Consider the following 15311-nt stretch of genomic DNA (forward strand, 5'->3'; position numbering starts at 1 on the left):
TTGTGTGGCCGCTCCGGCCTTTTTTGTGTCGTGATGCTGTGATATTGTATGGTTTGCTTTCTCTCTAATTTTAAACTTTTCAAAATTGAAGTGGCATATTTCTAATTAACGCTTTTTTTTTATAAATGTGGTTTACAATATTCTCTTGGCCATCGTCACACAGTTCAACTGCATTTGGTGGAGGAAGTCCGGCAAACGGTACAATTACTTAAATTTGATCCTTACTCGGCTGTTTCTAAAGATGATCCCGAGCTTAATGTGTTGACATCATCTCAAGTAGCTATTGTTCAGATGCCCCTCGGACTATGTAATTTATAGGCCACATTGCTGGTGTGGATATTCTTGCCCTTCTTGATTCGGGTAGTTCCCATTCTTTTATCAGTACTGTTGTAGCTAATACCCTTCCAGGGTCACTTCTATTGTCAAACCATTACAAGTTGCGGTAGCCAATTGGCCACACTTGCAATGCCTCCATCAAATTATCAATGCATGTTGGTGTACCGGTGGAGTTTTCTCAAGTACTACCATTGTCGACCTATTGTTGGCATGGATAGTTTAGAGGCCCATAGTCCTATGCTGGTTCATTGGTCTCACGACTGTTATTCAGATTTGTAGTTTACATGAGTTGTATAACAAGGAATAGTCTGTTCTTAACAATCTTCCTGACGACATGCAAAGTGTACTTCGTCAATTTCCTTCAGTATTTGAAGTACCACAAGGCATGCCTCCCGACCAAGAGTGTAATCATCAGATTCCTTTAATTTCTAGGACTCGACTAGTCCAGATGAGGCCCTACAGATATGCTCCTGCTTTAAAGAATGAGATTGAACAACAAGTTGATGATATCTTGCAGACGAGAACCATTCAACATAGCTAGGGATGTCAAATTTTCGACTCGTTGGTCAAACCCGTATCCGACCCGAAGTCGGACGGACATGGATTAGGATATCACGTTCCACCTGCCGGTTATCCGTTGGATATCCGAAATCGATCCATAGTTTCTTTTTTAGTCTAGCCCATTTTACATAGCAAAGAGTAAACCCTAAATCAACGAACCCCACGTCTAACGCTCGCAATTCTCCACTATTGGTCGCCCCTTCTAGCCTTGTTGGCTTCCTGCGCTGTGCCCCGTGCCCCCTTTCAAGTCCCATAGGTCGTAGCACAGCTGGTAGCTAGACGACCACTGTCCATTTCATGCTCTAGTGCCCTTGGCCACAGCCTACATGCCCATAATAATTCTTTTATTAAGTTTTTATTTGTGTATGATGGTGAATTTGGTAGAAATTTCGTTAATTATGCTATTAAATTATTGAAAAATGATTGTGCCTGTCATATCCGACGGATATCCGAAACTCGTCTAAAATCCGATGGGCACGAGCATGGATATAAATTTCTACCCGCGGGTATGGTCACAGGCAAATATTGGTTGAGGGTGGATATTTGCAATATCCGATCTGAATCCGATCCGTTGCCATCCCTAAACATAGCCATAGTGAATTTGCTTCATCAATCATTTCTTAAAAAATAAAGATCAAACATATCAATTTTCTGTTGACTATCGTCACTTAATGCTTTGTTAGCAGCCGCCGTGTGCGATGGCACCGCGAGGAGGAAGAAGGTAGGAACAGAGGGTTTTAGGGGTGAGGAGAGTATCTACTTAGTACAAAATACAGAACGTAATAATACTCTGTTCTCTCCTACCACTCCCACGCACACTCTCGCCTATTACAGCCGCCACTCTGGGCCGGCATAGCGGACATTGGGCCTTCTCTCTCGACGGCCCATTGGTGTAGCGACCACTGTCCCAGTTGCCTGCTCGACGGGTGCTGTTGAGGGGCTGACATCCCCCCTGCTTGAGTTGGCGCTTGCCCCCAAGCGTCGGCCTCTGGAAATGCCAACTTCAGGGCTTCGACATCTTCGCAGGTCGCCAAGGTGGCGTCGAGGCAAGACCAGCGGATAAGTACTTGGTCGACGGATGTACCACCACGAGAGACAGAGCGATGGTCGAGGATCTATGCGCATATCTCAAATCTCTTCAAAACTTCCCCTATCATATCGTAAAGGGGGAACCGAAGCCCTGCCCTGAAGAAGCTCTTGAACACAATAACCTCATCTTCCTTCGGCTCTGGAATTACTTCTTCTCTATGACTAGGTTTGGTTGGGCACAAAATGCTATTGTCCTCTTCACTTTCGTTGTCACTCCTGACTTCAGCCTCAGTTTGTTCAGCTTCGGCATTGGAGGTACCTTCGGTAGTAGCTCCCTCTTTCACAACCAGACCTGAGCGCCTCATCACTTCTGATATGGGTGCTGTCTCAGTCACTTCAGTCTCGTCTCCCTCATGGGACACCCTGGCAGTGGATCTTACTCTGGCCATTTCAATGTTCAGTTTCTTTCAGACGAAGCTAATCTTAAGTGACGAAGCGCTTGTTTGAAAGAACAATGCAGAGAGCTTTGGCTTCGGTTAAAATTTTCAATAGCACAACAGTGCAATGACAATGAATGTTGTGGTAACTTCTCACCAACCTGTCTGTTTATATAGTCCTGCAGGAGAAGAAGGCGAACCACCAAAGCGTGCATACTGGCTGAACGGTGGACCAGCCAACACACGAAATATTTTAATCGTTTTTTGATAACAAGCTCAGAGAAGGTGTTTTTCGGACCTTCGGCATTCCAAAGCCTTTTTGTTTTTCGCTGACCGAGCTCGTTACAAAAAAACGATCTAGCACCACGAAGGGGCTACTGTTGGGGGTCTTCTTCTCTACCGAAGGTCCTCAAGTAAAAAAAACCTTCGACAAAATGATACAAAAGTCTTTCCTACTTCTACCGAAGATTCTCAAGACGAAGACCTTACATGGAAGCAGCATTGCCAAATGCCGAAGCTACCATTTAGCTTCGGTTCAAGTCAAGCAGAAGAAGAAAAGACCTGATAGACCTTGGTAATCTAGGTTGTCTATGGATGAATGTTGAGGGTCATGAATGTAATTTTCCCCGGGCTGCATCCCGTGCCTATAAATAGATGAACAGTAACATCGTACTGTTCACGATGATTGTAATCACTCTCTCGCGTCTTCAGCTTCGAGCAAGCCGAAGGTACCTATGTAATATGAATTCTATCAATATTTGTACATAGTTTAGATAATGCAAATATGAATGAATTAACGAGATGCAGTTACTACTTTCGTCCCTTTGCATTCTTGTTCACACATTAAACGAAGAAGGTATGTCCTTCATGACCTTCGCCTGATGAGCATTATATCCTCAGGAAGATAATGCTTCGGAAGATGAAGGTCCCTAATAACTAACAATTGTGTTGCCTCGTTCTTTATTCGCAGTATTTGAGAACGAGTGACAAACATCACGCATATGGGAGATAATACACTTGTGTGGTCTGTTGGGCCACGTTATAGACATGGTCTCCTGGTAAGGTGGAATCTTGTCGAATTTCGACTATCCCAAGATTAGAATGTGTTCGTCTCATCACTTGAGGGTCAAACAAATGATATTTCAATATCACTGGAGTAAGAGGTTTCAAACCATGAAAATTGAGTTCATATATTTCTTCGATTTGTCCAAAATAATCGACCTCGTCAAGGCTGGGCGTAAAGACTCCAGAACATATTGTTTTTCGATTGGGCCGACTTTGGTCGTAGCTTGTTGTGCGAAAATGGTATCCATTGACGTCATACCCAGAATATTTCTTGACCCTATAAACATAGTCATTGGATACTTGTCTCAACTCGACACTCATAGACTGATCTCTTTGGCCCTGCAAGTAATCGCAAGTTAAAAGACGCTAAATTGAGTTCAAAAGCGGATCTCTTTGACAAATTAAGCACATACCTTATGTTTGAACCAGGAAATGAAATCGGGCAATCCATTTCCCACACCCTTTCTAAGAAGGGTATCATATTCCTATGGAGTTGGGTCCCTTGATCGACGCCAGAATTCATGAAGAAATTGTCAACAAGCCATCGGATGTGTCTCGACTCATGCTATACTGCGACTTGAACACCCAATGGCATCCAGTTGAGAAACATTTGTCTGGCCATGAAGGGGCTTCTGTGCCACATCAAACATGTCGTAGAATGCCTTTGCGGTCGGCTCTGGCTCGTCCTGCGTACATCCTCCGACGAACTATACCTCGTGATAGTCGTTCAACATATCCACTACCCCGGCATCAGCATTATAATCCTCGACACGTTGTCTCACCACCTCCTCTCTCGTACGATGCACTTCACCATGGAAGATCCACCGAGTATAGTCCAGCGTAAATCCATTTTTCCAAATATGTTCTACCATGGCCTTCTTTGATTTTCTTTTCTGGTCGGCACATTTGCTGCACGGGCATGGGACTAGACTCGCTCCTTTAGCAGCTTCGCCATATGCCCGTTCCATGAAAGCATTGGTCTTTCTAATCCATTCAGGGGTGACATCATTCCTTCCAACACGACCCATGTACATCCACTCACGGTATTCCATCCTCTAACATATATAACCGAGTATAGTTTAATATAAACATGTAATGCATGTATAATACGTTCCTACCTTCTAATAGGTGAGGATAGGTCCTAATCCCACCCACGGTTGCGTAGACGGGGTTAGTTTCCATGTTCTACTCCAATCCTAGACAGAGTTTCGGCAGCACCTCCCCGTTGTTATCTGGATACACGCCCTGACAGGGAGAGTGTACTGTCCGGAGAACAACATGGAGGTGACGTCGAAACTCTGTCTCGGACCGGAGTAGAGCATGGAAACTAACACCATCTACGCAACCGCGGGCTGTCCAAAAAACATGGACAATTCGAAACAGATAAATTTGTGGATATGCAAAGATCTGCATATCTACATCGTATCTCTTTAGAACGGGAGACGCCTAACTGGTTTACGTGATCTATGACCATGATGCGGAAATAGAGGTTATACCTAGGTTGACGATGGATGTCACAGAACCTCCCAAGGTATTAGACCCACCTACAGTTGTCCTTGTTCTAAGGACCTCGGACAATCCTGTAGCTGCGCATAATCACTCGACAAGTTCGGTCCTCTGTATCTTCCTTACATCGCCCAAGAGCGTGTTACCCATCACACAGATATTACATCACATCGGAGGAAAGGATAAGCAGAAGCAGATTATAATAACTTAATTTACATTCATAATATATATATATAGAGAGTATTATTATTACAATACCAGGGTATTAAGAGTGCATAAAGTATTATTACAACCCAGGGAGGCAAAACACCCTCCCGCACAAAAGTTTATTGTTTTCAAGGTGGGAGGCAAACATCCTCCCGCGACCAACTTCACTGCTGGGGCTCTTCCTTGGGTACCACCTTTGAACAGAAACAGCAAAACTCTGTTGTTTCCTCACCTACAACAACATGGGTTCGAAAACCCTGAGTACGGAGTGTACTTTTGCAAGTCTTACCCGACAAAAGAAAAAGACTTTCAAGGATATGCTGGCTTGAGGGAGTCAAGGTAAGGCTAATCAAAAAATCAAAGACTATGTTTGCAGAAATGCTTACTATCAGTGGATCCTTAAAAATCCAGTTTTATTGTCAAGTTAAGTCATTACCTGTAGCTAGAGTTCTTTCTACCCTAGTTCAAGCACTTGGCCTACACTAGCCGTCTTTTGTTACCCCTTTTTACTTTACTGGATTGCTACGTATAAGTCAGTGACCAAGTCTTCATGTCCGAGAAGTAACGACGATCCGAATTGATTAATACCCAGCTGGGGATCTCCAACCACACGACATATGTAGCACATAACCCTTGCATATGTCAACTCACCACCGGGTTTCTCAAGACCAGACCGGGTTCACGCCAACCGAGAGCACAGATACACCACCGTCCAGCCTCTTGCCATGGAGGGTACATGATACTCTCGCCATCTCTCCACTCCCATTGCGTGTTGGCCTTTCTGGTATTGGTCTGCCCGAGGCAAAGCTTACCCATGACGAGGCATGTGGCCAGTTAAAAGGTCCTCGATCATCAAGCCTACATCGACACGGTCCTTAATCGACTCAGACGAAGACACTACACCGAGACTCTCTCTTCTCGTGCAAGTCACCTGCCGGTCTTAGCTTTATTATTTAAAACCCAAAGTTTGGTACCTGACAGAGGTACTGTGATATCCTAGCCCCTGGGATGGGATATCCTGGCCCAAGGCTTAATAGAATTAATAGAGTAATCATATTAACAAGGTGCATCTTCTTTTTCGGAAGCCTATCTCGAAAGAACCTCCAAGTTAAGCGTGCTTGGCTTAGAGCAATTTGGGATGGGTGACCGACTGGGAAGTTTTCTCGGGTGTGCATGAGTGAGGACAAAGTGTGCACAAAAGACCTGTGTTGGTCTGTGGGGACAATATATGATTCTAGAGAGCTACCAGGAGTAAGTACCGCCGGTCCAGGGATTGGACGGGGTGTTACAAGTGGTATCAGAGCCGACCCTCGAGGTTTCACGGGCGTGTGTGGGCTAGGGGGTTCGGGTATATGGCGCATGACGCATGTGGGCCCGGAGTGGTCACATGGCATGGCATATGACGATACTACACACATAGACGTGGCTAAGAGGGGAGGTTCCTAGATTGGGGTTGACCGACGAGGACATCGGTCTTCTAAGGGTGGTGGATTGTGATATCCTGGCCCCTGGGATGGGATATCCTGGCCCAAGGCTTAATAGAATTAATAGAGTAATCATATCAACAAGGTGCATCTTCTTTTTCGGAAGCCTATCTCGAAAGAACCTCCAAGTTAAGTGTGCTTGGCTTGGAGCAATTTGGGATGGGTGACCGACTGAGAAGTTTTCTCAGGTGTGCATGAGTGAGGACAAAGTGTGCACAAAAGATCTGTGTTGGTCTATGGGGACAATATATGATTTTAGAGAGCTGCCAGGAGTAAGTACCGCCGGTCCAGGGATTGGACGGGGTGTTACATTATTCCATACACCCCAGTAGTGAGAAGATGTACCAAGATCTGAAGAAAAGATTCTGGTGGTACGATATGAAAAGGGAGATAGTAGAGTATGTGGCCATATGCGATAGTTGTCAGAGGATCAAGGCAGAGCACCAAAGGCCCGCAGGTTTGTTGCAGCTGTTGCAGATTCCTCAGTGGAAATGGGATGAGATTGGGATGGACTTTATAGTCGGTCTGCCTCACACTCGTGCTGGTTATGACTCCATCTGGTTAGTAGTAGATCGCTTGACAAAGGCGACCCATTTCATACCAGTCAAGACCACCTATAACAGTGAAGTGTTGGCAGGACTATATATGTCTCAGATTGTATGCTTGCACGATGTTACAAAGAAGATAGTATCAGACAGAGTTACCCAATTCACTTCTCATTTTTGGCAGCAATTACATGTAGCCTTGGGCACACATTTGAAGTTTAGTTCAGCTTATCACCCACAGACAGATGGTCAGACTGAGAGAACCAACCAAATTCTTGAAGATATGTTGAGAGCTTGTGCATTGCAAGACAAGTAGGTTGGGACAAGAGGCTACCTTATGCAGAATTTTCCTACAACAACAGTCATCGGGCCAGTTTGAAGATGTCACCATTCTAAGCACTCTATGGGAGAAATCGTTGAACTCCGCTGCACTAGGACCAACCCGGCGAAAGACAGGTGTTCGGTCCAGATATCTTGCTTGAAGATGAAGAGAACATCAGGATGGTTCGACAGAATCTAAAGACAACGTGGTCTCGACAGCGAAGTTATGCTGACACAAGGAGAAGAAACCTGAGTTTTGAAGTGGGAGATTATATTTACTTGAAGGTGTCACCGATCAGGGGAATCAAAAGGTTCGGAGTCAAGGGCAAGCTAGCACCTTGATACATCGGACCGTACCAGATTCAAGCAAGACGTGGAGAAGTGGCATACCAGCTTAGCCTACCAGAAAGTCTATCAGTCGTGCATTATGTGTTCCATGTTTCTCAGCTGAAGAAATGCTTGCGAGTGCTAGAGGAGCAATTTCCAACCAAGGATCTTGAGTTTCAAGAAGATCTGACTTACATTGAGAAGCCCACTCAGATTCTGGAAACAGCAGACAGAGTCACTCGAAGAATCACCATCAGGTTGTGCAAAGTCAAGTGGGGCCATCACTCAAAGGAAGAAGCAACCTAGAAAAGAGAAGATGATCTAAAAGCCAAGTACCCTGAACTCTTTGCTAGCCAACCCTGAATCTCGAGGGCGAGATTCTTTTTAAGGGGGATAGGTTTGTAACACCCTGAGTTTGGGGGTATAAAATTTCTTTTCTAAATGCCTACCAAATTTAGGTGTTACCTCTTGTCTCTCTCTCCCAAGACTTCCTCTCTCCTCTTTTAGTAATTAGGTTGAGGAGTAATTATTTAATTTGTGAAAACTAAGTGAGTCATGAATTGTTGTATCATGCTCAGCCTAAATTATTCTTTTTTTGATGCACATATTTGAATTATTTGAATTCGTGTTTGGATTTGAATTGAGTTCACTAGAGAAAATTAAAAAGAAAAGGCAATAGGAAATTCGGAGAAAATGGAAAACCACATTTTAGCTCGACCGGCCCAGTTCAGCCTAGTCAAGCCGCACGCGCCCGCCCTCGCGGACAAGCGCCCCCCGCCCGTCGGCACCGCGCTCATGCTCGCCCGCTCCCACTCTCTCCCTCTCTCTGTCCAGTGGGGCCAGTCTGTCGGCCCTAGTTGCCTTCGCCCGCGCGCCCACGTTCTCTCTCGTGGGCCCAACCCTTCAGCACGCCGAGTCGTTCCCTCCGCGAGCCCGTTTTCCCTCGCTGCGCCGTGGGGCCTCCCTGTCAGATCTGCCTTCCCCGTGAACCGTCGTGTACCAGCGCGCACACACGCCAAGAACCCCGACCACGTCGCCTGTCCACACACCCCAGCTCTGTTTTGAGCATCGCCCGCACCCGCTCTCTCTCCTCTGCTTCATTTCGCGCAAGCTCACTCTCTCTCGCACTTGCCGGATGTAACACCCCTGGTGTTTATAATCCGCTTGATAACGAGTATAGATTTAAGCACGTAATATCAGTGAATAAAACAGATGCTAAATTTTAACCATCTTCGCCTATCGCGATTTTAATATCGCATCTGTTTCGTCTGTCGCGAGTTCGGCATCATTTTTATCTTTATCTATTTGGACTCTTCTTAAAGTGTTCACGAAACCCAGAACGTAATTGTCCAAGAATTAGCTAGTATTGAGGTCGTTTAAAAATTTAACGACTGAGCGAACACGAATCTAAAAACTTAGCTCAGTCTAGCGATTATTTAAAATTCATCGATCGAGCAAAGGCGAATTTAAGAATTTAGTTCAGCCTTCTGAGTTCATCCCAAACAAAATAAATTTGTTAGAATTCGACGATTAAAATTTTCAGTGAAAAATAATCTAAATCGCGCATGGTCCAAGAGAAATCGTGCGCAAGATTGATAATCATGAGTTATTTGGTAGTAAATCGTTCAAAGCAGAACCAAGATAAATAGAGTCGAAATCGAATAATTGCTAATCAGGTCAATTTCAATAGGGATCAGCCGCAGAGTAAAATGTCGAGTCCGATGTAGTCTGGTTCTGTCTGTTACATCTTTTCCAGAATCGTCACAAAAATTATCCAACCGAAATTTAGCCAGAACCGTGTGAACCGGTATTCTTTGAGTTTCAGTTTTGTGATTCCTAAATGAAATGTGTAGCTTGTATAGTCGACCCATTATACATCACTAAAAATCCAAATTCGAAATATCTATAATTTTCTATATAAAAAAGGGAACGTGAGAAAAATAAAAAAGATCTTCTCTTCATCTCTATCTCTCACGCTACTCTCTCCCTCATCCGCCGCTCACTGTAAAAATCTTGCCGCTGAAGACTCTAGCTTCTTCCCCACGAGCGCGCACCTGCTTCCTTAACTCCACTCGGCGTCCTCTGCTCCATCTCCCTCCAGCCACCTTCCTCGGCTCCTTCCTCTGCTCCACCCAAAGAGCTCTGTTAGCAACACCTGGGAAAGGGGATCAGAGAGGAAGAGCTCAGAGAAGAATAAGACTTGGAGAAGGGAATAACTAGGAAGAAGATGAGAAAATAGATGACGATAGTGTTTGTATTATGATAATTGGTAATTGATCTCCCTCTTAGCCTATACAACTGTTCTTTTATAGCTGTAGAAATCTACTTGCCCCCTGGCAATGGCCCCACATGGCAGCCACTCCTAACATTCCCCACTCCTTGAAACGCGGCTTGCCCCCAAGACGCTGACGGTGTAGAATCAACTTCATCTGTGGATTAGCATCATTGTTGAATGCATCACGCCTCTCTTCGGCCCGCCATCTGAACTGGGTCTGGCGCATCTTCGGAGAGGAAGTTGTAGCAGCAGCTCTTGCATATGTGCCTGACATAATAGCAGTAACTCTTGCAATACTGACAACTCTCAGACCATAGGTAACCAAGCCACGATCACCAGGATCCCAAACAAAGACTGAAAAATTGCCTTGGTCACTGCTGACGGCACTCAGACTAGAGGTAACCAAGCCGCTATCACCAGGATCCCAAACAAATACTGAAAAATTACCTTGGCCACTGCTGACAGCACTCAGACCAGAAGGAACAAGGCCAGCGGCCAAACCAATCCCTGAACCAACGTCGAGAGCTCGCATTCCCGGCTGAAGATTCTTCTCGAGGAGCTTCAGGCAAACTGCATGCATTTGTGGCACTGATATGGTGGTATTGTACCCAATCGACATGGAGTCAATAGCTGACTGTGGAGCAGGAGGTGTGGCTTGACGATTGTTTTGGAGTAGTAGATGCTCAAATAGAGCTTCCAGACTTGAACCAACAACTAGACTACTGAAATTTGGATGGACAGCGCGAACTCCAGAGCCTCCCCTCATGATAATATTGACATCACTAGATTCACTACTACCAACTGCAGGAGAAGGGATGCACCCAATTATGAGAGTATGAATAGCAGTTGATCTCCTTCTATGTTCAGTACAAGTCCCTTGTCGACCATGTATATCAAACAAACTATCTCTTCCTATTTCTGCCATCTGTTGCTGGATAAGGGCAGATATGGCGTCCATCATTCCAATTCTTTTGGCTCGACGCTCTTCAAAGTCTGGTTCAAGGAGCCCATAAGTGTTCAGTACGCCACCCATCTCACTGCTTTCCTGGATAAAACCATCATTGCAGCCGGAACAAATGGTATCCTGTCCACGAAGGTGGATTGGCCGTCGACAGGCATAACACCCATGGGTGGCCCTATTGGACATCTTGTTCCTATGCAGTTGTTCAAGCATGAACTTGTTTTTGTCGCTGGCCCTGCTAGACCACAGCTCGAGACCAGTGCCAAAGCCAGCTGAGTCAATGTCGATGAAGAGGGTCGTGGAAACACGAAACACAAAGAAGACCATGATGTTCCAATCCAAGCACGCTAACTCCAGAGGTGGAGGCCATGGTTGTTTGATCTCATTGCTGCCAGCAAAGAGGTCATCACCAAAATTGTTAGCTACCAGCACAGTTCCCTTTCCAGCAGTGTAGTAGCCATGGGCACAGTTGTTAGCTGCATCCTCCTTCGTCCGCTCCCACCCCTTCCAGTACTTCTTCCAGTTGATTGGCGGGCCGGACAGGATCCAGTACCCTCTGGGATGCAGTACACGATCATCCTCGATCAAGTACAGTCCATCGTAGAGTTGCAAAGGGCTGTAGCAGCAGAAGCAGTGCGCCATATGTAAGGCACGGGTCGGGTAGGCGAAGCATTTGGACGCGAGCACACCAATCATGACTGGCACACCGCGCACCAGCGTGAACTGCATCCGCGCCTCGTGAGAGTCCCGCAGCGCGAACGACATGGCTAGGATGTCCCATGACAACAGGTAGGCGGCCCAGCTCGTCACCCCGCATTCGATGTCGAGCGCGATGTGGATGGAGCCGTGGGACAGGACAAGCCTGCCAATGTCGTCGGTGTAGGCGTTGGCGCTGTTGGGAAACATGGTCCTGTCATCGGGAAACCTGAGCTTGTCGCCGCCGACGCGGATCAAGTTCTGCACCTTTTCCTCCGGGAGGTTGGGGACGGAGTAGGTGCGCCGGTTGAGGACTCTCATCAAACACTTGGTGGGCGTGATGGTGAGAACCTCCTCCTCCTCTGCGTCGGTGTTGGGGACGAGCGCGGGGTTCATCGCCTGGTCTGGTGACGGCAAGGAGAAACGGAGGCGGCGGACTTCGCCGGACAACTCCGTCCCGCCGATGAGGACCTTCTCGTCCGGGTCCCGATGGAACAACACCGCACCCTCGGGGAGGCACGGGTAGCGCGGTGATCCGCTGCTGTCGATGTTCGAGTCGAGCGGCGCATAGACGAGGACAGCGCCTGAATCGTCGTCAGCCGCGTTGGCGCTCGCGGCATCCTCGTCCAACACGTCGAGCTCCTGGAGGAGGTCATCGTCGGGGTTGGCGAGAGTATCGACAAACGGCTGTGGCATGGTGTAGCAGTCGTCGTCGTAGAACGGCGGAATGTAGCGGTCGGATATGGAGCCGGCGAGGAGCGTGGTCGACGAAGACATCTCGTCGGACCCCAGGGACGCAAGCACCGTGGCGGTCTGCTGCAGGCCAAAGTCGTTTCCCGAATCCAAGGACGCCACCTTCGCAGCGTCGTCGTGGACGAGAGGCGGAAGGATTGCCTCGTCGCGGTACTGTGTGTTGACGATGGAAGAAGGAGGCGCGGATCCATCGAAGGGGGAAGTGTGCTCGCGTGCGTACGGCTCGCCGCAGCGACCCACCAGCGCATCGGTCAAGCGTGCCTCCATGCGCGCCAGTGCGTCTAGAATATCCTGCATCGTGGCCTCCATCGAGATTGAGTCCTAGTCTGATACCAAATGTTAGCAACACCTGGGAAAGGGGATCAGAGAGGAAGAGCTCAGAGAAGAATGAGACTTGGAGAAGGGAATAGCTAGGAAGAAGATGAGAAAATAGATGACGATAGTGTTTGTATTATGATAATTGGTAATTGATCTCCCTCTTAGCCTATACAACTGTTCTTTTATAGCTGTAGAAATCTACTTGCCCCCTGGCAATGGCCCCACATGGCAGCCACTCCTAACAAGCTCCCCACCGTCCGGCGCTTCCTCTGGTGGGAACAGGGGTCAGCAGAAGACGCGGCACTCAAAACCACCGTGCGACCATGTGAGAGAACCTAGAGGGGGTGAATAGGTGATCCTATAAAATTAAACACTAAATAGTCACAAAACTTAGTTATAGAAGTGTTAGTGCGACTAAGTAGTTTTGAGGCGAGTTCTTTGTTGGAGCGAAGGCGAAGACGCGCTACCCTTCGCGCGAAGTCTTCGTCGCCTCGCTACACCAATGAATGCGAGACAATCGGCGTGACTGCCCTTCGTCCTCTCCATTACAAGGCGAAGACCAGACTCTGACGGAGTCTGCTAGTCCCGCATCCTCATCTCGTCCGGAGGCCCACGTGGAATTCAGCCCACTGTAACGGGCCCCGCGTGGGCAAGCATATTACGGGCCTCATTTATAATAACTTTTCTGTAATGACGGTCTGTAACCTCTCTTTATGAGAATATTCTGGGGATAGTCCGGGTACCCGAGGGCAAAAACGTCCTTGTCTTGGGACGAAAGACACTCGGGTACCTATAAATACCTCCGTACAGTGCCCTTGAGAGGCTAGATCAACAGAGCAATTGCCATCTCACGAGTAAACTTTGTTAGCATTCTCCCCACTCCCCTGTTGGATCAACTTGCCCAGGAGAGCAAGTTCCAACATTTGGCGCCCACCGTTCGTGCTACGAACAAACCACCCGCGATGGCACCCAAGAGAGCTAGTTCGAAGGCAGCCCCATCCGTCGACGAAGCAGTGAAGGCAGCGCTGCTAGCCGAGAAAAAGGGCAAGGCCCTCGCAGACAAAACCCCCCAAGAAGCCTGCGAAGAAGAAGCTCTCAGCAAGAGACAGCGCAACGAACAACCCACTCCCGAAGGCACCCTACGCACCTGCAGCTCCGGAGGACAACCACAAGTACCACCCCCAGGCTTCTCTCCACCAGAGAGCGAAGACACAACAGAGGACGGCGAAGTCATCAGCGTCTCAGCCGAAGAACAGCTACAGCTACGGGCCCTGCGCATCAAGAACATCAACCTCCAAAATCAGAAAGACATCCTCGAGGCCAAGTGCCAACGTGTCACCGCGCAAGCCAAGGTGTGCCAGATGATACGAGACAAGGAGCATAGAGCCCGGGAACTCGAGCAAGAGATTGCGCTCATGCAGAGCGAAGGCCAGCACGATCTGCAGCACGGCCCGCCCCTCCAACAGCGCGCGCTAGCCGGAGACTTATTCATACCCCAGCGCGGACCCTTCATCCCGCACGCCACAGCTTTCCAAGGCATCAACTACCTTGATGAGCGAAGCCCCCTGGTTCCGCAACTCCAAGTGTCACCATGGCCCGCCAACCTCAGGGCAGGGACCTACCCCAAGTACAACGACAGCACCGACCCAGCACAATACATCATGAGCTATCAAGTCGCCATCACATCATCTGGAGGGGACGATGCCACAATGACCAAGTCTTTCATCATCGCCCTCGAGGGTCCAGCCTTGACCTGGTACACCAGGTTGCCCCCATTGTCCATCGACTCCTGGAAAGGACTCTGAGACAAGTTTCTGCTCAACTTCCAAGGGTACCAACCCGACACCAATGCATTGGCTGAGCTATCACTCTGCAAACAGCAAGAGAATGAAACCCTACGAGAGTACTACCGCAAGTTCCTGACTCTCAAGTCACAACTGCGTTCGGTCAATGACCACATTGCCATACACTATGCCATCAGTGGCCCTCGGGCTAGCGTCCTATACAGTCACTGCATCAGGGACCCACCCAAAAATCTCCAAGAGCTCTATCAGCTGTTCGAGAAGTACGCCAGATCCGAAGAGCTCCATCAGCGCAAGGTCGAGTCTCAGAGAAAGCCCAAGGACCCTCCGCAGTCCAGCCAAACCTGGACAAGGCCTTCGCAGTCAGACTCCAGACGGGGCAGCCGCAGTCAGCAGTAGGTGCACAACATAGCCAACCAGCACCCCGCCGGCGAGGCCGTTCGCCGTCAAGAATATCCCCCCAGGGCCGCGACAATGGCACGCGAGGCCGGGGCCGGGGACAGGCGCAGCAACCACGCAAATATTACTGCCTCTTTCATGTCGAAGACTGCGCGCATCCAACAAGGGATTGCCCAGAAACAAAGGCCACCAGGGACAGAATGTCTCGGGCACAACCAGCCGACAACCAGAGAGTTGTCGCGCACACATATCACCACCACCACCCACAACCATACAACAACGACCACGC

General features: G+C 48.2%; 1 protein-coding gene across 1 annotated transcript; it reads right to left on the bottom strand.

Moving 5' to 3' along the window:
* Positions 1–9965: 9965 nt before the first annotated feature.
* Positions 9966–13058, bottom strand: LOC103650430 (uncharacterized). The gene has a single exon (XM_035966249.1). It carries the CDS (start codon positions 12810–12812, stop codon positions 10125–10127), a length of 2688 nt encoding a protein of 895 aa, XP_035822142.1. The 5' UTR covers positions 12813–13058; the 3' UTR covers positions 9966–10124.
* Positions 13059–15311: the final 2253 nt, after the last annotated feature.

This window comes from Zea mays, chromosome 3 (genome assembly GCF_902167145.1).
Source record: "Zea mays cultivar B73 chromosome 3, Zm-B73-REFERENCE-NAM-5.0, whole genome shotgun sequence".
Classification (NCBI taxonomy): domain Eukaryota; kingdom Viridiplantae; phylum Streptophyta; class Magnoliopsida; order Poales; family Poaceae; genus Zea; species Zea mays.